We start from the raw sequence: 25871 nt of genomic DNA, 5'->3' as shown, positions 1-25871 counted from the left end.
CCACTTCCTCAGGAGAGGATGCATCAACGTGTATGGGGCTAGAATTCAATGACATGGGTATTTCAGGACAGGGGCCGCTAGGATTGTCTGAGATAGTCAAACCCACATGCGGCGCAGACGCACACAAAATTTCCCCAAAGGATAAAGATATGCATATGTACTGAATGGTAGTAGGAATAACTCCAAAGATATCCAAGTATAGGACAAAGAAAAAAAAAACTGAAGTTGCATGAACCATCATGCATATTTCCCAAAGGAAGCAAAAAACTGAAAGAAAAAAGAGTTGGTGCATGAACAGACATGGTAATTTTCCTAGATATGGGTTTTTACCTCTCGAATATCATTGCATAAAGGATGCTTTAAATTGGGGGTCTTCAAACTATGGCCTTGCAGTTGTTCAGGAACTACAATTCCCATCATGCCTAGTCATGTCTGTGAATGTCCGTTTTACAATGCCTCATGGGAAGTGTAGTTCCACAACAGCTTGAGGGCCGTAGTTTGAGGATCCGTGCTTTAAATGATGTCTCCATACAAATCTACTGATTTACTTATAATGGGGGGCGATGAGTAAATTGTATGTGTAAAGTCCTGGTTTGAAGGTCTAATACTGTCAGTACGCAAAATCTGAATATTGACCAGTTCAGCCAGAATCGGCTGACATTCAGACAGTGCAGCAGTCCTGCTGGAAAACCAGCATTTGACCAGCAGCCAATCAATGTTCACAGTTACTGGCATTGAGGGGGGAGTTGTGCAGTCCCCCTGTCGGAATACAATAGCACAGCGGGGGGAGATCGGCACACCAACATCGCTTGTCGGTTATTTTTTGTTCAGCCTGCTGGGTTGAATGAAAAAAAAATAAAAACGGAGTGAGTACCCAGCTTTACTGGCCATTTGCTTTTCACATGGCTGGACCTATATGTGTGTGAGAGGATAATTTTACAATATACTGTAGAAATACAGCAATGATATGAGCATTGAAGGATTGCTGGGGCAGCTCCCCCTAACGTATTTACAATGAAACACTACAGGAAATTGTAATTAGTGTTACTTGCAGGTATAAATCGGGTATAGGAAGTTTTGCTCCCACACAAGAATATATAATGTGACACATACAATGCATGGATTGTCTGGTTGTGCTTGCTATGTAAATGACCCCCAACATTTCTATCACTAACCATGGTAAACATGTCTATTTACAGAATGGATTCCTCTCTGCACTTCCTTACTTTGGCTGTTGGCTTTGTATGCTCCTTACCGGTTATTTTGCAGACTTCATGAGGGAGAGGTTGAACTTTTCAACTGTAGCAGTGCGGAAAACTTTTAATACATTAGGTAAAAGGAACTTTTTTTTTTTAAGTGTTATTAAACCTTTTGAGGTGAAAAAAATATCTAACTTTTTATAATTTCTTATTTACTGTCCTCTTTTCGTATGCAGCCTGTCTTTTCAGCATAACAAGCCATTGAATGTTCTGTATATTCTACTCTGCCTTTAGTGCCGGTTCACACTACAGCGACTTGGGATCCAACTTGTCAGACCTCAAGTTGCCCCAAGTTGCTGGGCATGAGAAATTCCATTGAAGTGAATGGAGCCATCTTAATGTACAGTACTGAAGTCGCTCCGACTTCAGAAAAGGTTCCTGTACTACTTCAAGGCGACTTCTAGGCAACTTGTACCCATAGATTTCAATGGAAGTTGCCTCCAAGTCAGATCTTTGTCTTAACTGAAGCAACTTTACAGGAAAAGAAAATAGTTTACTCAGGCAAACCCCTCCCTCCCACAGAGCTGATTATTCTTTTTTTTTCATTCAATTTTAAGTTTATTTTCAATAAAAGTACATACATTTGTACTATAACAGCAGTATACAAGTCAATAATATACAAAAAAAAAAACAATAAAGCAAGTGCATTACTCCACATATTAGACATTCTTGTCGTAGTAACTGTCCATCATATCTATCCATTTCTTATGTTCATCACCATACGGTGAGAGTAAAACAGTTTGTATAAGCAAAGAAGAAAAATTAGGTGTAACTAATAATTTATAATTAAATAAAAGAATAATTCAATATGCTATAGGATCCCTTAGGGCTACCGTTGCCACACAATAAATTATATATAAGAAAAAACCCCCATGGGTGTACTAGACCTAAGTTCACGGAACGAAAAAAGGATAGGATTTCTGGAGAACAATAACCCCTCCGACACCCCCAACGGGAACTGTCTGTGTCCAAGAGGTCAAGCAACCCCTTCAATCCCCCCTCCCTCCCTCCAATAGTTATTACTAAAACCCACCGGTTTCTGTAATCATATATTCTCAAAACCCTCATCAAACCTAATATCCCCAAAAGTTTGGTGTAATCCTTTAATAACCTAAACATAGGCAAATACAAATGTTTATAATATATTTTTTATTTTTTTTCCTAAACATAACACACTGACAATGAGAAATAGCGAGGATTCCATCCTCATAGATAAGACAACAAGATATAATCAAAGAAAAATCAAAGAAAGGAAGAGAAAAAGAAAAAGATATGGCAGCCTGCCTGCCAATGAACATCATCATCCTCAGGATATAAATGTCATCACAGCCTTCACGGGGTAAAAGATATTCCCATAAATTTCATCCAAGGTTCCCATATTTCATGGAAAAGAGTAGACATATCCAACATGGAACAAACCCTCTTTTCTTGTTCCATAATCCATGTAACCTTTTGTTTCATATACCGGATGGAGACAGTAGTCTTTTTCCACGCAGCTGCTATTGTGATCCTGGCACCCGTCAGAATGTATAAGATGAGTTTTCTAGTAACCTTGGAGGTCTGGGGTAACATTCCGTTAAGTAAAGCAATAGTGGGGGATTGATGTAAGTTACAGCCTGTGACACGTCTTATTATGTTAAACACCTTATTCCAGTATCCCCGTATTTTGGGACATTCCCACCATATATGTACCATAGACCCCAATCCCTGACAACCTCTGAAGCATAGGGGCGAAGTTGACGGATACATGGAAGCCAGTTTAACAGGAACTAAATACCACCTAGTATAAATTTTTACATTAGCCTCTACAAGGGATATATTCACATATCCTTTAATGGATCTAGTATAGTTATTACACCAGTCAGATAAATCCCACGTGTTATTAAGTTCCTTTTCCCAGGCCAGCATATGAGGTAATTTGGTACAATTATTAGCAAGCGATTGATATATGATGGAAATATTTCCCTTCCTGATCAAACCCTGATCACAATTACTTTCATAAGGTGTCAATAGTCCAGAGATCGAGTCACTATCCCATAGGCTTTGTGCATAATCATGTAGTTGAGAAAATCTTAGTTTTTCTGAGACAGGAAGACCTAGCTTGGCAATGAAGTGTTGTTCAGGAAGTGGACCCGAGCGTGAAAAAAAACGACCTATACGATACAACCCTTTATCATGCCACCATTTGAAAGAATCTATATCAATTTTAGCAACAAAGAGTGGGTCTAGAAAAACACTTGATATAAAGGCCTGCCTTTAGAAATTAGAGAGGGATTGTTTTTAAGTGAATCCCATAAAACTAAGGTTTGAGAGAGTCGGAGATAATATAGAAGGCCTATTCTTGGTAGGACTCCACATCAACTCCTCTATCGATTCGGGGTCGCCTGCTCTTCTATATCTAACCAGTCAGGGCGTTCATGTTTAAGAAAAGTTTCCGATAACTGTGCCAATCTCGCTGATTGATAGTACCATAATAAGTTGGGTACACCCAGACCACCCTGTTCAGGCAAGTTATAGAGAGTGCGAGATGAAAGGCGTGGACCCTTATTGTTCCAAATAAACTTGGTAATCTTTCCTTGAAAAGATTTTAGATGACTTTTAATTATCGGTATGGGTAATGATCTAAAAAGATACAAAAGCCTAGGGAGAAGAGTCATCTTAACCGAGTTAATTCTACCAATCCAACCTATATTCTGAGTACCCCAATCTTTCAAATCTTTCTCAAGTTTTCTATACATAGGGGGATAATTGGCCAAATACAAATTTTGGATGTTGGGGGTCAAATAGATACCCAGGTATTTGATATAAGAGGTGTCCCATTTGAATCCATAATCTTTCTTTAGTAAAGAAACCGTGGATTCAGAGAGAGAAACATTGAGGGCCCTAGACTTGGCCACATTCACAGTTAGACCTGAAACCATAGAGAATTTGTCTAAAAGAGAATATATTTCCGGTAGGGACGTGTCTGGATCGGTCAAAAACAGTAAAAGGTCATCTGCAAATAAGGCACATTTATGCTCCATTTTGGCACATCTAACTCCCCTGATATTTGAGTTTTCACGAATAGCTATAGCCAGGGATTCCATAACTATTGCAAATATCAGGGGAGATAAAGGGCAGCCCTGCCTAGTACCCCTATGAATCTCAATAGGTTCCGAAAAAATACCCTGAAAGCGTATATTAGCTTTAGGGTGAGAGTAAAGTGCAGATAATACTCCAAGAAATTTCGTGCCAAACCCCCAACGTTCCATCACTCCGAACATGAATGGCCATGATACTGAGTCAAATGCTTTCTGAAGATCTATAGAAAGAAGCATTCCCCTTTGATTAGTATCACCAGTCCAACCCGAGTTCAATATAGAAATCAGATCTACAGCCCTCCTAACCTGATCAGGACCTTGCCTTCCAGCGATGAAGCCTACTTGATCTTTACTAACATACTGGCCGATGAAAGAGGACAATCTATTGGCCATTATCTTAGTGAGTATCTTAAGATCGTTATTAATAAGAGATATTGGTCTATAGTTTTCCACCAGGCTATGATCCTTTTCTGGCTTAGGGATAACCGATATATAGGCCAAATTAAGTTGCCTGTCTATGGGAACTCCACCGGTCATGTGGTTGAAAAATCTAACCATGTAGGGTGTCAAAATGCTCGAATATGTTTTATAATATGCACTTGAAAACCCATCAGGGCCCGGGGCTTTATCTAATTTTAGGTTTTTAATCACTAACGATACTTCTTCAGCGGATATGGGAGATTCCATCACCTCTCTATGTATTTCAGTCAATTGAGGAAGTTTCAAATTGTCCAGAAAATCATCCATTCCCTCTGAAGAAAAATCAGCAGCGGATGTATAAAGCTTAGAAAAAAAGTCATGAAAGGCCTCCATTATCTTCCTAGGATTCAGGGTAAAAGAACCATCACTCATTCTTATTTTAGGGAGAGTCCGTGACTGAAATCTAGGTGACAATTTATGAGCTAGCATTGGGCCTATTTTATCTTAAAATTTATAGAAATTAGCACCAGTCCATTTCAAGTCTTCCCCTGCTTTAGTTGTAAGTACCAAATTCAAGGCAGATCTAGCTGCATCAAGTGCCTGAATTGGAAAGTTAAGAGGATCAGATTTATGTTGTTTACGGAGGTCTAAATAGTTGTTTTCCAGTCTCCTTATGTCCAGGTTCCTTTGTTTCTTGAGGTTAGCGGCCACTTGTATAATTTTGCCCCTGATAGAGGCCTTGTGGGCAGCCCACAAAGTTTCAGGGGATACATCATCTGTATCATTATGCTCAAAGTATTCTAGAAGAGATCGCTCAATATCCTTCATTAAGACAGTATCCTTCAAAATAGACCTATTAAGTGTCCAATGAGACACTTTAGGAGAAGTGTCCTCTCTCCTCAGTGACAAAAGAACCATCGAGTGATCTGACCAAGGAACATCAACTATATGAGACTTAATGGCAGCTGGGATGTGATGGTTAGAGATCAATATATGATCTATACGAGAATAAGAATGGTGAGGGTTAGAATAGTGAGTATAGTCTTTAGTGTTGGGGTTCAACTCCCTCCAGATGTCAGTTAATCTAGACTGATGTAGAATGCGTGCTACTTGTAAACTAATTTTAGTTGGTCTGATGATTCCATTAATAGAAGGTTTGGACTTATCCAATCCTGCATCAAAAGCTAGATTAGAGTCCCCACCCATAAGAATGATCCCCTCCATATATGGACGGAGGGTATCAAGCATCTGTGAGAAAAACTTTTTCTGACCTCTGTTAGGAGCATAATAAGAAATGTGTACAGTCTTCCATCAAGGGTACCTTGTAGCAAAAGAAAACCTACCTTCCGGATCTCCAAATTCTTTAATCAGGTTAAAATTACAATACCTAGAAAACAGAATGGCCACACCCTTAGTTTTGTTTTCTGCTTTAGCAAGATAAAATAACGGAAAGTGGGCATGCAAAAAGGAGGGGTTATATCGTTTAGGAAAGTGGGTTTCTTGAAGGAAAACCACATCTACACGGAGAGACTTGTATACTTGAAAGGCTTTGCGCCTCTTAATAGGAGAATTCAACTCCTGAGTGTTGTGAGTAACAACACTAAGGGGTTTAGATACATCATTCGATCCAGCCATAAGTCTCATCAACATCTACGGACAGGCAGGACCATATAGATATCACCAGTAGTACCGTAAATATGAACAATGGCAGGCAGGCTGAAGAGAGGAGGAGAACATGAAGAAGAAAGAAAAAGAAATATAAAGAAGAGATAAAAAATTGATTATTCTGTGATTGGCCACAGCTAAAGTCGCCTGTCCTGGAGGCAACTTTAAGTCGCGTTGTAAGTTGCTCAAAGTCAAGCTGAAGTTGCCTCCAAATCGCCTTGCTAAGTCACGCTGTAAGTCGGGTTGTCCCTGTGTGAACTGGCACTGAGGGTATTTTCTGCCAGCAGGGTCTCCCTGGAGGTCCAGCAGTCACAATGACTTGCTCTTCCTGCAAGGGCTTTGATTAGCAGCAGCTCTCTTCTGTGGGATCGACCTAGCTAGATCTATGCACACATGAAATCACATATACAGTATAATCTCTGATGTGCACCGTGGACGCTCCCTGACTGAAAGTTTTGGAGAAGCGTCAAGGAGAGGGACACAGTGGAGATCTTGGAGCAAAATACAGAAATAACTTCTGATCTACACTTAGTTACATAGAGCTTGGGAGAAGATACAATATTGCCATCCTGGTGTAATAGTAACACTGATGGAAAAGCTGCCCACATTGCACTGAATAGTGGGTGTGGCCTAAAGAGCCATTGATAACTACAACATGCACGTATTTTTTGTAGACAGTTGCAAACAGCTGTTGCAGTCCTTGTACTATAAAATTTTGCCTTAGGCTAAGTTTAGACTTGCGTCTAAATGGCTGTGTCTCTGAAAAGCGATACACATTCAGATTGGGTTTGAGAGGTGATGAGAAGGCAATAGAATGCCTCCTTGCCACCTATTTTTACTCCATAAAAGGCATAACAATGCACTGCATCCTCCTGCATTGCGCGCGGTTGCTGGGTGTCTGTGGCGCATCTCTATTTGCTTGAATGGGTTGCATTCAGCAGTAGTATTGCCCAAAGAATGCAACAGGAGTGATCATTTTTGCTGAGGGCACGAACCGTGACATGTGATCACCCCATTCGCTGCCTGTGCTAAAAACACAGCTCAACTGCATGTTAATGACCCCCACTTGAAAGCCTAAACAAGCCCTAAAAGAAACATTGTCACTTTGACCTGCCCCTTTAGCCCCCATTCACACCTAGGCGTTTTGTCGCCTGTAGTGTGACGCCGCAGCAGCTCCGAGACGCTGGAGGGATGAAAACACATTGCCCTCTATGGAGATGGTTCACATCTCCACGCCGAACGCCGTACGCCTGCCGCCTGAAAAAAAGTCCCGGACCTTTTTTTCAGGCGGCTTTCGGCGTTCGCCATAGGAGATGTGAACCATCTCCATAGAGGGGGTGAGGCTGCATTCACAATCGCGGCGCTTTGTCGCCGCAAATCGCGGTACAAAACGCCGCAATTTGTCGCCGCAATTCGCGGGACAAAACGCTGCGATTTTGTACGCCTAGGTGTGAATGCAGCCTAACACCCCCCAATCTCCTTATACAAACCTGGGGCCAGATCCACAGAGAGTACGCCGGCGTACCTACTGATACTCCGGCGTACTTTCAAATTTCCAGCGTCGTATCTTTAGTTTGAATCATCAAACCAAGATACGACGGCATTTGGGTAAGATCCGACAGGCGTACGGCTTTGTACGCCTTCGGATCGTAGATGCAATACTTTCAGCGTCCGCTGGGTGGAGTTTGCGTCGTTTTCCGCGTCGGGTATGCAAATTTGCTATTTCCGACGATCCACGAAGGTATGCGTGGCCGTCGCATTTTCTTACGTCGTCTCTAGTCGGCTTTTTCCGGCGTATAGTTAAAGCTGGTATTTTGCGGCGTATAATTAGACTTGCCATGTTAAGTATGGCCGTTGTTCCCGCGTCGAAATTTGAATTTTTTTTTTGCGTAAGTCGTCCGTGAATAGGGATGGACATAATTTACGTCTAAGTTAAAAAAAAATTACATTGTTGCGACGTCATTTAGCGCAATGCACGGCGCCAAATTTAGGGACGGCGCATGCGCAGTTCATTCGGCGCGGAGACGTGCTTCATTTAAATGAAACACCCCCCTACTCGCCGATTTGAATTACGCGCCGAGAGATGCACTACGCCGCCGTAACTTACGGCGCAAATTCTTTGTGGATTCAAAGAATTAAAAAGTAAGTTACAGCGGCGTAGCGTATCTCACATACGCTGCGCCCATCTAAATGTATGTGGATCTGGCCCCTTGTCTGCAACCAGAAGGAACGGGGACTTCACTCCCTCAATTATGTGACAATTCTTGTGTCTAACATTCAGTGGAGGGAGGAGCTTCTGGACACTGGTGTTGCACACCACAATTAATACAAGGGAATTCTACAAAACTCTGGCGGATATTGTCTTAGAATATTCTGGGCTCCATCCCTCTGATAAGCCTTTAATTCAAATCCAGACGTGGTGGAGGATTTGGCACCTAGATGTGTTTTACTCCTGTTGTTGAAATTCACAGCAAGTTGATGAAGTTACACATGTGGGACGTTTTATTTTAAGAGACAGTGATGGAAGATGAATTAGTCCACTCTTAAAGGGGTTGTAAAGCTTTGTGTTTTTTCACCTTAATTCATTCCTATGCCCCAGCCCCCCCCCCCTCGTTTTATTTACCTGAGCCACGAAACTCCATGGGGGCGATCCCGTGATGCTTTCCCCCAGCTTGAGGCGACTCTTCATTGGAGATTGATAGCAGCGCAGCCGGGGACAGGGCAGAGTGATGCACTTGGCGGCTATGGCCGCCACTGTATCACACGGGAGAGCGCCGCAAGCTAACCCCCTTGGGAGATCACTTCCCAGAAGGGGGTTAGCTCTTGCAGGGAGGATCCGAGACAGCCGCCGAGGGACCCCAAAAAACGAGGACCCCAGAGAAGTGGAGGTAAATATGGTATGTTTGTTGTTTAGTATATTTATGTGTGTTATTCTAGAGACTTTATATATTGGTCTGTATTTGTACTACAGGCAGTCCCCTAGTTACAAACATCCGACTTACAAATGACTCCTACTTACAAACAGAGGGAGGCAACAGGAAGTGAGAGGAAACCTACCCCTAGGAAGGAAAATTCACTCCTGTAAAGCCCCGTACACACGACCGTCGAGTTCTTTGTTAGGCTGTCGAGGAACTCGACAAGCCAATTTTCTCCATTCCCGTCAAGGAAATTGAGAACTTGCTCTCTTTTTGGCTCGTCGAGTTTCTCGACAGTTTCCTCGACGAAAATGTACACACGACCGATTTCCTCGGCAAAAAAATATCTCCCAGCAAGTTTCTTGCTGGTTTTTGCCGAGAAACTCGGTCGTGTGTACGAGGCCTAAGAGCTCTTATGGGGAAAAAGGTGTCTCCACTGATGCTCCATCACCAAGGCTTGTTTTCACAACAACCCAAAATTTGCAAAATTGTCATTGGGACAGAATATGAGGTAAAATCTTCTGCACAGGGACACAGACAGCAAAACACTTACAAAATGTGCCTGTTCCAACTTCAGAACAAACCTAAAGACCCTATCTTGTTTGTAACCTGGGGACTGCCTGTATATGTAACAATTTCTGGTGTGCACATCAGTGCGGATATTGTGGTTGAACCTTTTTGTACTTTACAACTTTTGCGTGTGTATTTATGTATGCATTAGGTGCAAAGCAGCCTGATTAAAATGACAGGCCAAAATACTCGGTGTTCCAAGCAGTACAGGGATGCGTGTGTATGGGGCCGATGTCCCGAAGATGGACCTTCTGCGTTTAGGACATAAGTCCCAGTGTGCACAAGCCCTTGGGCTTTTGCCCACCTATGCCATTTTTTTGTTTTTTACAGTTTTTTTCTTGGATGAGCTTTTTGGTTTTATTTTCTGTATAGACATGCATTTATATGTGTGTAACATATAGATTTTTGTTCTCGTTTCCCAGGGATGATTGGACCTGCAGGCTTTTTATTAGCAGCTGGTTACACTGGATGTAATTACACTCTGGCAGTAGTATTCCTTACACTATCAACCACACTTGGGGGAATGAGTATTGCAGGATACAGTATAAATCATTTGGATATTGCACCTTCGTAAGTATATGAAAATGCTGTTATTGTAAGCATGTATTTTCTTTCCTAACTTGCTGCTGAGTGTTAGTAACTTGCATATTATGAAGAGCCATGGACGCTGCCTTGGCCTCTCTTGCATGGCTTGCAGTATGATATATTAATTAGTAATTTATGCAGTTATGTGATAACTATTCAGCTAAAATTATTTGACCTAATGCACGTCCTGTGTTACAGATTTGCAGGACTGCTACTTGGGATCACAAACACATTTGCCACAATTCCTGGCATGGTTGGGCCAGTCATTGCCAAAATTTTAACACATGAAGTAAGTGTCATTGGGAAATATTGTGTAGATAATGGGGGGGGGGGCACTACTCTTTTAAACATGGAAAATGGAGCAGATTCTGCTCCTAATTAACGAAGGGGTTGCAAGCTCCTTTGTTAATTTGGGGCAATTGGTTCTCTGTTCTGCTGTGTCTAAGGCCCCTTTCACGGGGGTGGGAGCTGCGCTGACGGTATAGCGGCGCTATACCGTCGGAATTGCCCTTGGGCTTTCACATTGAGACTGCAGGGCAGGAGTTTTTCAGGTGGTATTTTTTTAGCGCTAAACCGCCTGAAAAACTCCTCAGTGTGAAAGGGGTCTAAGACAGACCTAGCACAGAGAACAGCGTTTACCTCAGGGTTCAACCCAGGCTTGGGTTGTTTGTTTTTTCAGTCCTCCTGTATCAATTGTAGGTATAGGCAGGGGCGTTGTTAGGGTTGGGCTGGGGAGGCTGGAGCCCCGAATGGGTCTGTGAAAAGCCCCGAGTCTCGGCCATTAGGGATGTCACACATAGCCCCGAGTCCCGCCGAGCAGGGAACATTTTTTTTACATCTTACGGCACTTAACTTGGGCTCCTGCGCTGTTATCTGTTTTTTTTTTCAGCCCTTCCGCCTGATTGGCTGGTGGAACTGTCTGTCTCCCTCGATGTGGGAGTGGCGGGGAACACCAGCCAACCAGGCGGAAGGGCTGAAAAAAACAGAATAACGGCGCAGGAGCCCAAGTGAAGTAGGCAGCGATTGGTGGGCGGTGGAGTGGGAGGCGCTGTGCCTCTGTGGTGCGCTGATTGGCCGTATGGGATACGATACCCATCATGCCATGACGTGTACAGCGCGGCGGCGGCGCCAAGTTTGATTTTCTCCATCTGGAGAATCCAAGCAGCAAGCCAAGGTAAGCAAAAATCACTCTCTCCTGTACCGCAGGGGAGAGAGACAGTGAGCAGTGCCGAGTAGAGAGCTGCTAAAGTAAGTAAACCAGCAGGTGATTGCCCTCTGTTCAGCGCTGCTCACTGTCTCTCTCCATCTGCATGGTTAATGTAGGAAAGGGCAGAGCTGGGGGGGGACTGTCTGTGTAAATCTAAAGGGGTCTAGTGGTGCAGAGTGTTGCTGTCTAATGTAAAAGATGTCCAGAGGTGCGGTGCTGTCTGTGTAATGTAAAAGGAGTCCAGAGGTGCGGTGCTGTCTGTGTAATGTAAAAGGGGTCCAGAGGTGCGGTGCTGTCTGTGTAATGTAAAAGGAGTCCAGAGGTGCGGTGCTGTCTGTGTAATGTAAAAGGAGTCCAGAGGTGCGGTGCTGTCTGTGTAATGTAAAAGGGGTCCAGAGGTGCGGTGCTGTCTGTGTAATGTAAAAGGTGTCCAGAGGTGCGGTGCTGTCTGTGTAATGTAAAAGGAGTCCAGAGGTGCGGTGCTGTCTGTGTAATGTAAAAGGTGTCCAGAGGTGCGGTGCTGTCTGTGTAATGTAAAAGGTGTCCAGAGGTGCGGTGCTGTCTGTGTAAATCTAAAGGTGTCCAGAGGTGCGGTGCTGTCTGTGTAATGTAAAAGTTGTCCAGAGTGCTGTGTAATGTAAAAGGGGTCCAGAGTGCTGTGTAATGTAAAAGGGGTCCAGAGGTGCAGTGCTGTGTAATGTAAAAGGGGTCCAGAGGTGCAGTGCTGTGTAATGTAAAAGGGGTCCAGCTATTTTAGCAGCACTTTACTGTCATTTTTGCGGCACTATGCGGCGCTGTGTGTGCATGCTGGGGGGGGGGGGGCGGCAAAAGTAGTGTAGTCAGGCCAGTGTAGTGTAGTCAGGTCAGTGTATGCAATGCAGGTCAGGTTAGTGTAGTCGGTGTAGTGTAGTCAGGTCAGTGTAGTGTGGTCAGGTCAGTGTAGTGTATGCAGGTCAGTGAGGTCAGGTCAGTGAGGTCAGGTCAGTGTAGTGTATGCAGGTCAGTGTAGTGTATGCAGGTCAGGTCAGGACAGGTCAGTGTATGTTGGTCAGGACAGGTCAGTGTTAGTGTATGTTGGTCAGGACAGGTCAGTGTTAGTGTAGGCCAGGTCAGTGTTAGTGTTGGACAGGACAGGTCAGTGTATGTAGGACAGGTCAGTGTATGTAGGACAGGTCAGTGTATGTGGGACAGGTCAGTGTATGTGGGACAGGTCAGTGTATGTGGGACAGGTCAGTGTATGTTGGACAGGACAGGTCAGTGTATGTAGGACAGGTCAGTGTATGTGGGACAGGTCAGTGTATGTGGGACAGGTCAGTGTATGTGGGACAGGTCAGTGTATGTGGGACAGGTCAGTGTATGTGGGACAGGTCAGTGTATGTGGGACAGGTCGGTGTATGTGGGACAGGTCGGTGTATGTGGGACAGGACAGGTCAGTGTATGTGGGACAGGTCAGTGTATGTAGGACAGGACAGGTCAGTGTATGTGGGACAGGTCAGTGTATGTGGGACAGGTCAGTGTATGTGGGACAGGTCAGTGTATGTGGGACAGGTCAGTGTATGTGGGACAGGTCAGTGTATGTGGGACAGGTCAGTGTATGTGGGACGGGACAGGTCAGTGTATGTGGGACGGGACAGGTCAGTGTATGTGGGACAGGTCAGTGTATGTGGGACGGGACAGGTCAGTGTATGTGGGACGGGACAGGTCAGTGTATGTGGGACGGGACAGGTCAGTGTATGTGGGACGGGACAGGTCAGTGTATGTGGGACGGGACAGGTCAGTGTATGTGGGACGGGACAGGTCAGTGTATGTGGGACGGGACAGGTCAGTGTATGTGGGACGGGACAGGTCAGTGTATGTGGGACGGGACAGGTCAGTGTATGTGGGACGGGACAGGTCAGTGTATGTGGGACGGGACAGGTCAGTGTATGTGGGACGGGACAGGTCAGTGTATGTGGGACGGGACAGGTCAGTGTATGTGGGACGGGACAGGTCAGTGTATGTGGGACGGGACAGGTCAGTGTATGTGGGACAGGACAGGTTAGTGTATGTGGGACAGGACAGGTCAGTGTTAGTGTTGGACAGGACAGGTCAGTGTTAGTGTTGGACAGGTCAGTGTTAGTGTTAGTGTTGGACAGGACAGGTCAGTGTTAGTGTTGGTCAGGACAGGTCAGTGTTAGTGTAGGACAGGTCAGTGTTAGTGTTGGTCAGGACAGGTCAGTGTTAGTGATGGTCAGGACAGGTCAGTGTATGTAGGACAGGACAGGTCAGTGTATGTAGGACAGGACAGGTCAGTGTATGTAGGACAGGACAGGTCAGTGTATGTAGGACAGGACAGGTCAGTGTATGTGTTGGACAGGACAGGTCAGTGTATGTAGGACAGGACAGGTCAGTGTATGTAGGACAGGACAGGTCAGTGTTAGTGTTGGACAGGACAGGTCAGTGTTAGTGTTGGACAGGACAGGTCAGTGTATGTGGGACAGGACAGTGTATGTGGGACAGGACAGTGTATGTGGGACAGGACAGTGTATGTGGGACAGGACAGTGTATGTGGGACAGGACAGTGTATGTGGGACAGGACAGTGTATGTGGGACAGGACAGTGTATGTGGGACAGGACAGTGTATGTGGGACGGGACAGGTCAGTGTATGTGGGACGGGACAGGTCAGTGTATGTGGGACGGGTCAGGTCAGTGTATGTGGGACAGGTCAGGTCAGTGTATGTGGGACAGGTCAGTGTATGTGGGACAGGACAGGTCAGTGTATGTGGGACAGGTCAGTGTTAGTGTAGGACAGGACAGGTCAGTGTTAGTGTAGGACAGGACAGGTCAGTGTTAGTGTTGGTCAGGACAGGTCAGTGTTAGTGTTGGTCAGGACAGGTCAGTGTTAGTGTTGGTCAGGACAGGTCAGTGTTAGTGTTGGTCAGGACAGGTCAGTGTTAGTGTAGGACAGGTCAGTGTTAGTGTAGGACAGGACAGGTCAGTGTTAGTGTTGGTCAGGACAGGTCAGTGTTAGTGATGGTCAGGACAGGTCAGTGTTAGTGTTGGTCAGGACAGGTCAGTGTTAGTGTTGGTCAGGACAGGTCAGTGTTAGTGTTGGTCAGGACAGGTCAGTGTTAGTGTTGGTCAGGACAGGTCAGTGTTAGTGTTGGTCAGGACAGGTCAGTGTTAGTGTTGGACAGGACAGGACAGGTCAGTGTTAGTGTTGGTCAGGACAGGTCAGTGTTAGTGTTGGTCAGGACAGGTCAGTGTTAGTGTTGGACAGGACAGGTCGGTGTTAGTGTTGGACAGGACAGGTCAGTGTTAGTGTTGGACAGGACAGGTCAGTGTTAGTGTTGGACAGGACAGGTCAGTGTTAGTGTTAGTGTTAGTGTAGGACAGGTCAGTGTTAGTGTAGGACAGGTCAGTGTTAGTGTAGGACAGGTCAGTGTTAGTGTAGGACAGGTCAGTGTTAGTGATGGTCAGGACAGGTCAGTGTTAGTGATGGTCAGGACAGGTCAGTGTTAGTGTTGGACAGGACAGGTCAGTGTTAGTGTAGGACAGGTCAGTGTTAGTGTAGGACAGGACAGGTCAGTGTTAGTGTTGGTCAGGACAGGTCAGTGTTAGTGTTGGACAGGACAGGTCAGTGTTAGTGTTGGTCAGGACAGGTCAGTGTTAGTGTTGGACAGGACAGGTCAGTGTTAGTGTTGGGCAGGTCAGTGTATGTAGGACAGGACAGGCCAGTGTATGTAGGACAGGTCAGGTCAGTGTCAGTAGGTCTGGTCAGTGGTGTATGTAGATCATGTGTCAGAAACAACCCTGAACGACATGCTAGTGTGCCTAAGAGCTTTCTTACATGCTGATCTCATGGAGTGTGTAACTGACATACATACACACGTCAGTGTGTGTACTGACACACGCGCGCGTAGGTCAGGTGAGTCGCACCGTGTAACCCCCCCCCCCGGTTCGGGCTTCGGGCTGAAGCCCCTGGTCTTTTTGCTACCTAGCAACGCCCCTGGGTATAGGATTGTGTATTTTTTTTTCCTTATTCTGGTTGATGCTAGATGGATTTGTGTTTTTTTTTTAACCACACTATGTAACGGGAGAGCTGGAGCTGCATGGTCTGATTTCTGTCTGCTTGTCCCCCTCTACCTCTAGTGGGAGGGAAGAGCAGGGTTGTTGTCCCCACAGGCTCTGCTTATATAGTGTCATTATTGCACAGGCAGAGAGGGTGTTGCAAGCTGACTGACAGCACACATACCGTATGCCAGGAATCTGCGTCAATTTTTTATGTAGGAAATCTGAAATAGAAAATGGTGCAGATAGACCTGAAATAGGTGTGTATGCTTAGTTAATGTGGTGCATGCTACTCCCGACAGTTTCTTGCAACATTATAATGGCACTGGAAGCTTGGTTAATTCCCCAGTTTGTGTAAGGGCCTGTACACACGGAATGGACAGCTACTGGAGAGCAGGGCTGGCGCTACCACTAGGCAGATTAAGCAACCGCCTAGGGCGCCCGGCCGCCTAGGGCGCCCTGCTGCTGGTTATTCTACTCCGGCACTGTCTGTACAACTAACAGGCGCTCTGACATGTGTCAAGCAGAGCCACCCCCGCACCCCCCCACCCCGGCGCGCGCGGGACTTTCTGCTCGCCTCTGACAACATGTGTCCAGCAATCATGTAGTTTCCCCAGCAGGGCGCCTTCCGCTCTGGTGTGTGCACTGTGCAGAAATCCCCCCTCTCCGAGATCACGATGTCACATGATCTACACACTTCTCCCGAGTCCCGCCCCTCCTGTGTGCAGTGTGCTCCGTCCAATCCACCATGTCTGCCCTGAGCAGCTTCAGCCTTCTCCTATATGACCATCCCGTCCTTCCTGTGCACTCCGTCTGAGAAGGGGAGGTGGGTGGCTAAGATTAAAAACATGCAGCCACACGAAACATTGCCTGCTGAATGAACCAGAGCCCATTCCAAGTGAGTGAGCTCTTTCACTAACCAGACTCTGCTCCCTTCTCTCTCTCTCCATGACCCCCTTCTCTCTCTCTCCCCCCTCTCTTTCCCTGCCCCCCCACTCTTTCCCTGATCCCCCCTCTCTCTCCCTGACCCCCCCTCTCTCCCTGACCCCGCCTCTCTCTCCCTGACCCCGCCTCTCTCTCCCTGACCCCACCTCTCTATCCCTGACCCCACCTCTCTATCCCTGACCCCACCTCTCTATCCCTGACCCCGCCTCTCTCTCCCTGACCCCCATTTCTCTCCCTCATCCCCCCTCGCTCTCCCTGACCCCCCCTCGCTCTCCTTGACCCCCCCTCGCTCTCTCTCCCTGCCCCCCCCCCCCTCGCTCTCTCTCCCTGACCCCCCTCGCGCTCTCTCTCTCCCTGACCCTCCTCGCGCTCTCTCTCTCCCTGACCCTCCTCGCGCTCTCTCTCTCCCTGACCCCCCTCTCGCGCTCTCTCTCTCCCTGACCCCCCTCTCGCGCTCTCTCTCTCCCTGACCCCCCTCTCGCGCTCTCTCTCTCCCTGACCCCCCTCTCGCGCTCTTTCTCTCCCTGACCCCCCTCTCGTGCTCTCTCTCTCCCTGACCCCCCTCTCTCTCCCTGACCCCCCTCTCGCGCTCTCTCTCCCTGACCCCCTCTCTCTCCCTGACCCCCCTCTCGCTCCCTGACCCCCATCTCTCTCTCTCTCTCTCTCTCTCTCTCTCTCTCCCTGACCTCTCTTTCTCTCTCTCCCTGACCTCTCTTTCTCTCTCTCTCTCCCTGACCTCTCTCTCTCTCTCCCTGACCTCTCTCTCTCTCTCCCTGACCTCTCTTTCTCTCTCTCTCTCCCTGACCTCTTTCTTTCTCTCTCTCTCCCTGACCTCTCTTTCTTTCTCTCCCTGACAGCCCCCTCTCTCTCTCTCCCTGACAGCCACCCCTCTCTCTCTCCCTGACAGCCACCCCTCTCTCTCTCCCTGACAGCCACCCCTCTCTCTCTCTCCCTGACAGCCACCCCTCTCTCTCTCCCGGACAGCCCCCTCTCCTCTCTTTCTCCCTGACAGCCCCCCCTCTCTCTCTCTCTCCCTGACAGCCCCCTCTCTCTCTCTCTCTCTCTCTCTCTCTCTCTCCCCCTGACAGCAGCCCTCTCTCCTCTCTTTCTCCCTGACAGCCCCTCTCTCTCTCTCTCTCTCTCTCTCTCTCTCTCTCTCTCTCTCTCTCCCTGACAGCCCCCTCTCTCCCTGACAGCCCCCTCTCTCCCTGACAGCCCCCTCTCTCCCTGACAGCCCCCTCTCTCCCTGACAGCCCCCTCTCTCCCTGACAGCAGCCCTCTCTCTCCCTGACAGCAGCCCTCTCTCCTCTCTCTCTCTCCCTGACAGCAGCCCTCTCTCCTCTCTCTCTCTCCCTGACAGCAGCCCTCTCTCCTCTCCTCTCTCTCCCTGACAGCAGCCCTCTCTCCTCTCCTCTCTCTCCCTGACAGCAGCCCTCTCTCCTCTCTCTCTCTCCCTGACAGCAGCCCTCTCTCCTCTCTCTCTCTCCCTGACAGCAGCCCTCTCTCCTCTCTCTCTCTCCCTGACAGCAGCCCTCTCTCCTCTCTCTCTCTCCCTGACAGCAGCCCTCTCTCCTCTCTCTCTCTCCCTGACAGCAGCCCTCTCTCCTCTCTCTCTCTCTCTCCCTGACAGCAGCCCTCTCTCTCCCTGACAGCAGCCCTCTCTCCTCTCTCTCTCTCTCCCTGACAGCAGCCCTCTCTCCTCTCTCTCTCTCCCTGACAGCAGCCCTCTCTCCTCTCTCTCTCTCCCTGACAGCAGCTCTCTCTCCCTGACAGCAGCCCTCTCTCTCTCTCTCTCTCTCTCTCTCTCTCTCTCTCTCTCTCTCTCCCTGACAGCAGCCCTCTCTCCTCTCTCTCTCCCTGACAGCAGCCCTCTCTCCTCTCTCTCTCCCTGACAGCAGCCCTCTCTCCTCTCTCTCTCCCTGACAGCAGCCCTCTCTCCTCTCTCTCTCTCCCTGACAGCAGCCCTCTCTCCTCTCTCTCTCTCCCTGACAGCAGCCCTCTCTCCTCTCTCTCTCCCTGACAGCAGCCCTCTCTCCTCTCTCTCTCCCTGACAGCAGCCCTCTCTCCTCTCTCTCTCTCCCTGACAGCAGCCCTCTCTCCTCTCTCTCTCTCCCTGACAGCAGCCCTCTCTCCTCTCTCTCTCTCCCTGACAGCAGCCCTCTCTCCTCTCTCTCTCTCCCTGACAGCAGCCCTCTCTCCTCTCTCTCCCTGACAGCAGCCCTCTCTCCTCTCTCTCCCTGACAGCAGCCCTCTCTCCTCTCTCTCCCTGACAGCAGCCCTCTCTCCTCTCTCTCCCTGACAGCAGCCCTCTCTCCTCTCTCTCTCTCTCTCTCTCTCTCTCCTCTCTCTCTCCCTGACAGCAGCCCTCTCTCCTCTCTCTCTCTCTCCCTGACAGCAGCCCTCTCTCCTCTCCTCTCTCTCTCTCCCTGACAGCAGCCCTCTCTCCTCTCTCTCTCCTCTCTCTCTCTCTCTCTCTCTCCCTGACAGCAGCCCTCTCTCCTCTCTCTCTCCTCTCTCTCTCTCTCCCTGACAGCAGCCCTCTCTCCTCTCTCTCTCTCTCTCTCTCTCTCTCTCTCTCTCTCTCAATTCAATTCAATTCAATTCAAATAAGCTTTATTGGCAGGACCAAATACATGTTAGCATTGCCAAAGCAAGGAAAAGGGGGAGGGGGTAATATAAAGGGGAAGGGGGTAATATAAAGGGGAAGGGGGGTAATATAAAGGGGAATGGACATAAGTCTGTGAAAGTCCTCAGGTTTCTCATGTCCCTCTCAGTCGGTGACACGCTGTCACATATTGGGCAGCTATCTTCACCATTGGCTCCTCTTCTCCCAGTAGAATTTGGAGTTTCCTCTTCTCTTCTGCAGAGTTGAAGTCCGGGATGAGAGCGGAGAGTCTCTGGAAGTGAGTGTCCCTCACTGATGAATACTTAGGGCAATGTAGCAGAAAGTGTTCCTCATCCTCCGGGACCCCCTGGTCACATTGCTGGCACAGTCTCCTCTCCCTGGGCTTGTAGGTCTGTCTGTGCCGTCCTAATTCCATTTCCAGGCTGTGGGCGCTCAGTCTGTACAGGCTCATTGTCTGTCTTTCTTTGGGGTCTTGTAGCACCTCCAGGTACGGGGCCAGTTTGTATTCTCTCTGCAGTGACTGGTAAATTGTTAGTTTTTTGGAGTTTTTTATTTCGTGTCTCCATTCTCCAACATGTTTTTCTTTGGAGTTATAAGTTGTGATTTTTATTTGAGATTTTGTCAGGCCGAATTGTTGAGAGTTTTGGGGAGACAGGATGTTGATAAGTTGTTGCAGGCCACACGGCTTGGACTGGTTCTTACTGTCCAGTAAGGCTTGATGGTGGTAGGAGTTGGGGCTGCTGTTTTGTAGGTGGTCCCAGTATGATAGCGCCCTCTTCTGTACTGCAAAAAGTAAGGGAAATCTGCCCAGCTCGGACCGGCAAGCACTGTTGGAGGTGCTCCGATGGACTTGGAGGAGGTGCTTGCAGAATTCAGATGGAATATTTCTGTTGGGCTGGGGTCCCATTTGGATTGGTCTGGGTAGGTGACAGGACCCCAAACTTCACTGCCATAAAGAAGGATTGGGGCGATGACGCCATCAAATATTCTAAGCCAGACTCTCACGGGTGGTTTTAGGTGGTACAGCCGTCTCCTGATGGCATAGTAGGCTCTGCATGCCTTGTCTTTTAGTGCCTCTATTGCTGGCTTGAAGCTTCCTGATTGGGTAATGTCTAGGCCGAGGTATGTGTAGCTCTTAGTTTCATCCACATTGCAGTTGTTTATTGTGAAGGAAGGGCTCTTTGTTTGTTTTGTATTTTTCTTTTGGAACACCATGGTTTTTGTTTTGCCCGAGTTGATTGGTAGTGCCCATGTGGCGCTGTATTTCTCCAGAACTTCCAGGCTGTCTTGAAGGCCTTTCTCTGTTGGTGACAGAAGTAGGAGGTCATCTGCATACAATAGGAACTTCACCTCGGTGTCATGTAGAGTCAGTCCTGGTGCTGGGGAGGATTCTAGAGCTGCCGCCAGTTCATTGATGTAGATGTTAAAGAGGGTTGGACTTAGGCTGCAGCCCTGTCTGACTCCTCGGGCCTGTCGGAAGTGTTCAGTTCTTTTCCCATTCACCTTTACGCTGCAGCTGTTCTCAGTGTATGAACTCTTGATGACGTCGTATGTTTTCCCTCCTATTCCGCTCTCCAATAGTTTGAGGAACAGGCCTGGGTGCCACACTGAATCAAATGCCTTCTTAAAGTCCACAAAGCAGGCGAATATCTTCCCATGTTTTGTATGGTGGACATGGTTCTTGATGAGGCTGTGCAGGGTGTAGATGTGGTCTGTAGTGCGATGGTTTGGCATGAACCCCGCCTGACTTCTGCTGAGGACATTGTGTTGTGTCAGGAAGTTGAGGATCCGTTTGTTGAGGATACTGTTGAATAGTTTCCCTAGTGTGCTGCTGACACATATCCCCCTGTAGTTGGATGGATCATACTGGTCTCCACTCTTATGGATGGGTGTTATGAGGCCTTGGTTCCATACTGTAGGGTAGTAACCAGCACTCAGGACCAGATTGAACAGTTTACACATTGCAGCATGTACCTCTGGGGAGCCGTGTTTAATCATCTCTGGCAGGATTCCATCCATCCCACTGGATTTTTTGGTTTGCAGGTTTTGGATTTTCTCCCCAATTTCTTGTGGTGTAATCGGCACGTCTAGGGGGTTCTGGAAGTCCTTAATTTTTTCCTCCATGTCATTTAGTCTTTTGATGATGTCTTTTTGTTCTACAGTTAGAGCCTCCTCTGGAATATTTTTGTAGAGGTCCTTAAAGTAGTTGAGCCAGATGTCGCCATTTTGGATGTGGAGGTTGTTTTTCCTGGGTGCTGAGCCAATATTCTTCCATGTTTCCCAAAAAGAATTTTCCTGATGTGCCTCTTCCAGCTGTTGCAGGTTTTTGGAGATGAGGTCTTGCTTTTTCTTTTTGAGGGTTTGTTTGTACTTTTTCTGTAGGGTGCTATGGGCTATCCTTAGGTCAGCGTTGTCAGGGTCTCTGTGTTTGTTATTGGAGACGGTCCGTAAGGTGTTCCTTAATGCTTTGCATTCTTTGTCGAACCATTTATTGGATTGTTTGTTGGATGGTTTCCTGTAGTTGTTTTTTCTCAGCTGGGCTGTTTCTGCAATGGTGTGTAGTATTTTATGGAAGTCCTTTGCTGCCTGGTTCATACCTGGTGGGCTTATCTCATAGGTGGTGTTTTGGAAGTTTTCTTTTTTTTCAAATCTTTTTATTGGATTTTATAATTTACAAATACAGTGCAATATAACAATTTCTATATTCGCATCCATATACAGTTACAATGAGCAGTGAGTTACTAATCAATGTATACATATAGGAAAACTAAAATCCCAACAGTATCGGGAACAACAAACCGGGATGACATTGGAAAAGTAAATAAATAAAAAAAAAGGGGATTGGATATTAAGGGGATGATAACAAATGATGCCTTCATAAAAGGTTTGAAGAGTAAGAACTAAATGATTGAGAAGATGATTCCCTGCAGAAGTAGATCACTATATTAAAACTTCTCCATTCAACTTAAGAGATCAATTGAATAGAGAGAAATGGATAAGGTAACTATTTAACATCAGTTGTTTAGTAAAGTCCCAAATTCATTAGATTTCGCAAAATGCAACCAGCATGCCCATTTCCCGTAAAACTTGTTTGAGGTGTCAGAAGATTGATGGATTAAATCTTCCATATTTGCTATATGTTGGACTTTCCGTAGCCACTCAGGTATAGATGGGGGTGAGGGTTGTAACCATTTAGCAGGGATACATAGTTTAGCAGCATTGATGAGATGCAGGATTATTGAATCTTTGTAAACTGAGTTTGGCAGGGATGAATGATGTAGTAAATATTGTGGGGCAGAATGGTCCGGAGTATAAGTCGTGATTTTACATATTAGGTCATGTACCTTATCCCAGAAGGGTGTAATATCTCTACATTCCCACCATATATGGAGTAGCGTTCCTTCAGCAGACTTACAACGCCAGCACAAAGGGGATACGGTTGGGTTGAATTTATTAACAATATGGGGGGTCCTGTACCACCTTGAGTATAACTTGTATCCATTTTCCTGGGTAAGTACATTTAAGGAACCCTTGTGTAACCTGCGAAAGACAGTTCCCCATTGATCTTTTGAGAGCGAGATATTTAGTTCTTTTTCCCACTTCAGATTCGTGTAGTCTGATTTTAAATCAAAATCAGAGAAAAACATAGCGTGTAACGTTGAAATTAGATGTTTCTGAGGAGATTTCCTAAAGCATAGGTTTTCAAATGGGGTTTTTGATCTGTGCCAGTTATAGCTTGAATTGGGTTTAGTCACGAAACTTGTAATAATGTCATAGTCAGGCCGGGACATGTTAGTATCCGGGTAGTCAGCGATGAATGTGTCATAGGAGATAATGGTACCTTGTTTGAAAAGCGTGTTGATTCTCAATAAGTCTGTTAAATGTGGATCAGCAAGTGCGGTATCATACATCTCCAGTTTTATTTCTGGGTTAAAGATTAAAGGGGTCATGGGGCCATATATAGAAGAAATATTATATTTTTTGCAGAGGCATTTAAAAATACGCAGTGTATTACCAGTGACAGGATGAGAGTTGACCTTTCGAGTGATTTTGGCGGGATGAATCCATGGTAGGTGTGTTAAAGGTATATGGCATGTATGTGAGGAATTTTCGAGATTTACCCAGTCCTTAATGTGACCATGTAAATGCCAATCTGAGATACGGGTCAAATGACAGGCCCAATAATATTTTTGCAAATCAGGTAATCCTATTCCACCCAATAGCTTAGGGGTTATGAGTTTTTCCCACTGTATTCTAGGCTGCCTCTCGTTCCATATAAATTTCAGGCATAATCGCCTGAAATTCTTAAAAAAAGTGCACGGAATCCTGACTGGTATTGTCTGCAACAGATACAAAAACCTCGGGAGCACGTTCATTTTTATAATGTCCGCTCTCCCGAACCATGAAAAAAAATTTGAACCCCATTTAAGGAGATCATTCTTGACTGTATTGAATAGGGGTAAAAAGTTTTTGTTATATAAGTCTTTTACATCGGGTGTTAAATTAATTCCTAGATATGTCAAGCACTCCTCTTCCCATCGAAAAGGGAAGTTTTGTTTGCAAAGTGAGATTGTAGAGACAGGTAAGGATATATTCAGGGCAACAGACTTGGCGAAATTAATTTTCATATTAGAAATGTCGTGGAACATGGAAAGGTCCTTCAGCAAATTGGGGATCGTAATGATAGGGTTGGACAAAAACAAAAGGATGTCATCAGCAAAAGCCGCTAGCTTATATATCTTATCATCAATAGCAATACCTTTAATATCCCTATTCGCTCTCAATTTACACAGGAATGGTTCTAATATCAATACAAAAATAATAGGCGACAGTGGACACCCCTGTCTCGTGCCATTCGACACAGAGAAAGCCTCCGACAGCCCGCCATTAACCTTAACTCTGGCCGTAGGGGACGAGTACAGAAAATGAATAAATTGAAGTAATTTTTCTTGCAATCCTATAGCCTTCAACGCTTCGTGCATGTAGTCCCAGGCTATTCTGTCGAAGGCTTTCTCTGCGTCGAGGGACAACAAGAAACCGGGTGATTTAGTGTTTCGTAGCCAATGCTGAATAAGTATTGCTTTCGTAGTATTATCCCTCGCCTCCCTGCCAGGCACGAATCCCACCTGGTCTAGAGAGATAAGGTCAGGAAGCAGGGGTAGTAAACGATTGGCAATGACTTTTGCATATAACTTTACATCTACATTGAGGAGCGAAATGGGCCTGTAGTTGGATACCAATGTTGCATCTTTATCATGTTTGGGGATTACAGTTATATGCGCCTCTAACAAATTTTTGTTTACATCTGGGGTAGCAGGAATGCAATTGAATGCTTTTAAGAAGTTGGGAATAATTATGTCCTGGAAAGTTTTGTAGTAATTTACAGTAATACCATCAGGCCCTGGGCATTTCCCCATATTAAGTTGTTTAAGAGCGGATAAAGTTTCAGGTAGATCTATAGGTTTTTCCAGTCCTTTGGCTACATCCATACTAATTGGTTTAGGACTATAGGATTTCAGAAAATCAGTAATTAGATCTATTCTACTAGGAGAATTTTTAGGAGGCATTATGGAGGGTAGATTATATAGGTTTGAATAAAATTTTTGGAATTGGTCTGCTATATCAGTAGAATTGCTGTATGATCTCCCAGCAGAATCAGAGATGGAATAAATATCATTACGTCTTTTCAGGGCTTTCGAATTAATAGTGTTAGCTAGTAGTTTACTGCTTTTGTTGCCAAATTCATAAAACACCTTTCGTGAGAAATTTAAATTGCGTTTTATTTTTTTTTCCAGCAACAAGAGCAGGTCTTCCCTGGCTATTAAAAGATCTGATAGAGTGTCTTTCGCTAGCGATTGTTTGTGTATTTTTTCCAGCCTATTGATCCGATCCGTAAGATCTTTAATGCAAGCTTGTCTCAGTTTATTCCTTCTAGCGGCCAGAGAAATCAATTCCCCCCTAATGACGCATTTGTGAGCTAACCACACATTTAGAGGGTGCACTTCAGGAGTATCGTTCTCAGTGAAGTAGTGGTTTATGTTTGAGTGTAGCAATTTGACATTATCAGCGTCATTAAGTAAAGAATTATCAAGTCTCCATATTGGTGGGAGAGCAGGTTTGTTTTTGAAAGATAAGGACATAGTGATTGGATTGTCCGAGATGATCATCAGTTCTATTGTGGCATCCAGAAGGGCATCTAAGCCTTTTTGAGCAATCAAAAGATAGTCTAATCTGGAATATGAGTTATGGGGAGCCGAGAAAAATGTAAAATCCTTACTATTAGGATGCAGAGTGCGCCATGTATCGTGTAGTGTCAATTTATGTAAGGATTTTTTAATCAGCCCGAGAGCTCTGTATGAGATTCTTGAAGTACCAGATGAAGTGTCTAGTAGGGGGTTAAGGGCTAAATTAAAGTCCCCCCCAACAATGAGCATGCCGGTTGCAAAAGATTCAAGAGTCTCTAATGTTTTCAAAAAGAATGGGGCATGTGACTGGTTGGGCGCGTAAATATTTGCAATTGTGATAGGTACATTGAATAGAGAGCCCCT

The 25871-nt window shown here is 46.1% G+C and overlaps 1 protein-coding gene across 1 annotated transcript in view; it reads left to right on the top strand.

Moving 5' to 3' along the window:
* Positions 1-25871, top strand: part of SLC17A5 (solute carrier family 17 member 5) — a 101865-nt gene that overhangs the window by 64571 nt on the left and 11423 nt on the right. The window contains exons 8-10 of the mRNA XM_040349958.1: positions 1200-1332; positions 10332-10479; positions 10693-10783. Coding sequence (XP_040205892.1) covers positions 1200-1332; positions 10332-10479; positions 10693-10783 — 372 coding nt within the window. The remainder of the gene's footprint in view (positions 1-1199; positions 1333-10331; positions 10480-10692; positions 10784-25871) is intronic.

The sequence above is a fragment of the Rana temporaria genome, chromosome 4 (genome assembly GCF_905171775.1).
Source record: "Rana temporaria chromosome 4, aRanTem1.1, whole genome shotgun sequence".
Classification (NCBI taxonomy): Eukaryota; Metazoa; Chordata; class Amphibia; order Anura; family Ranidae; genus Rana; species Rana temporaria.
Note: the sequence above shows the minus strand (reverse complement) of the source record. Positions and strands in the feature narration are given on the sequence as shown.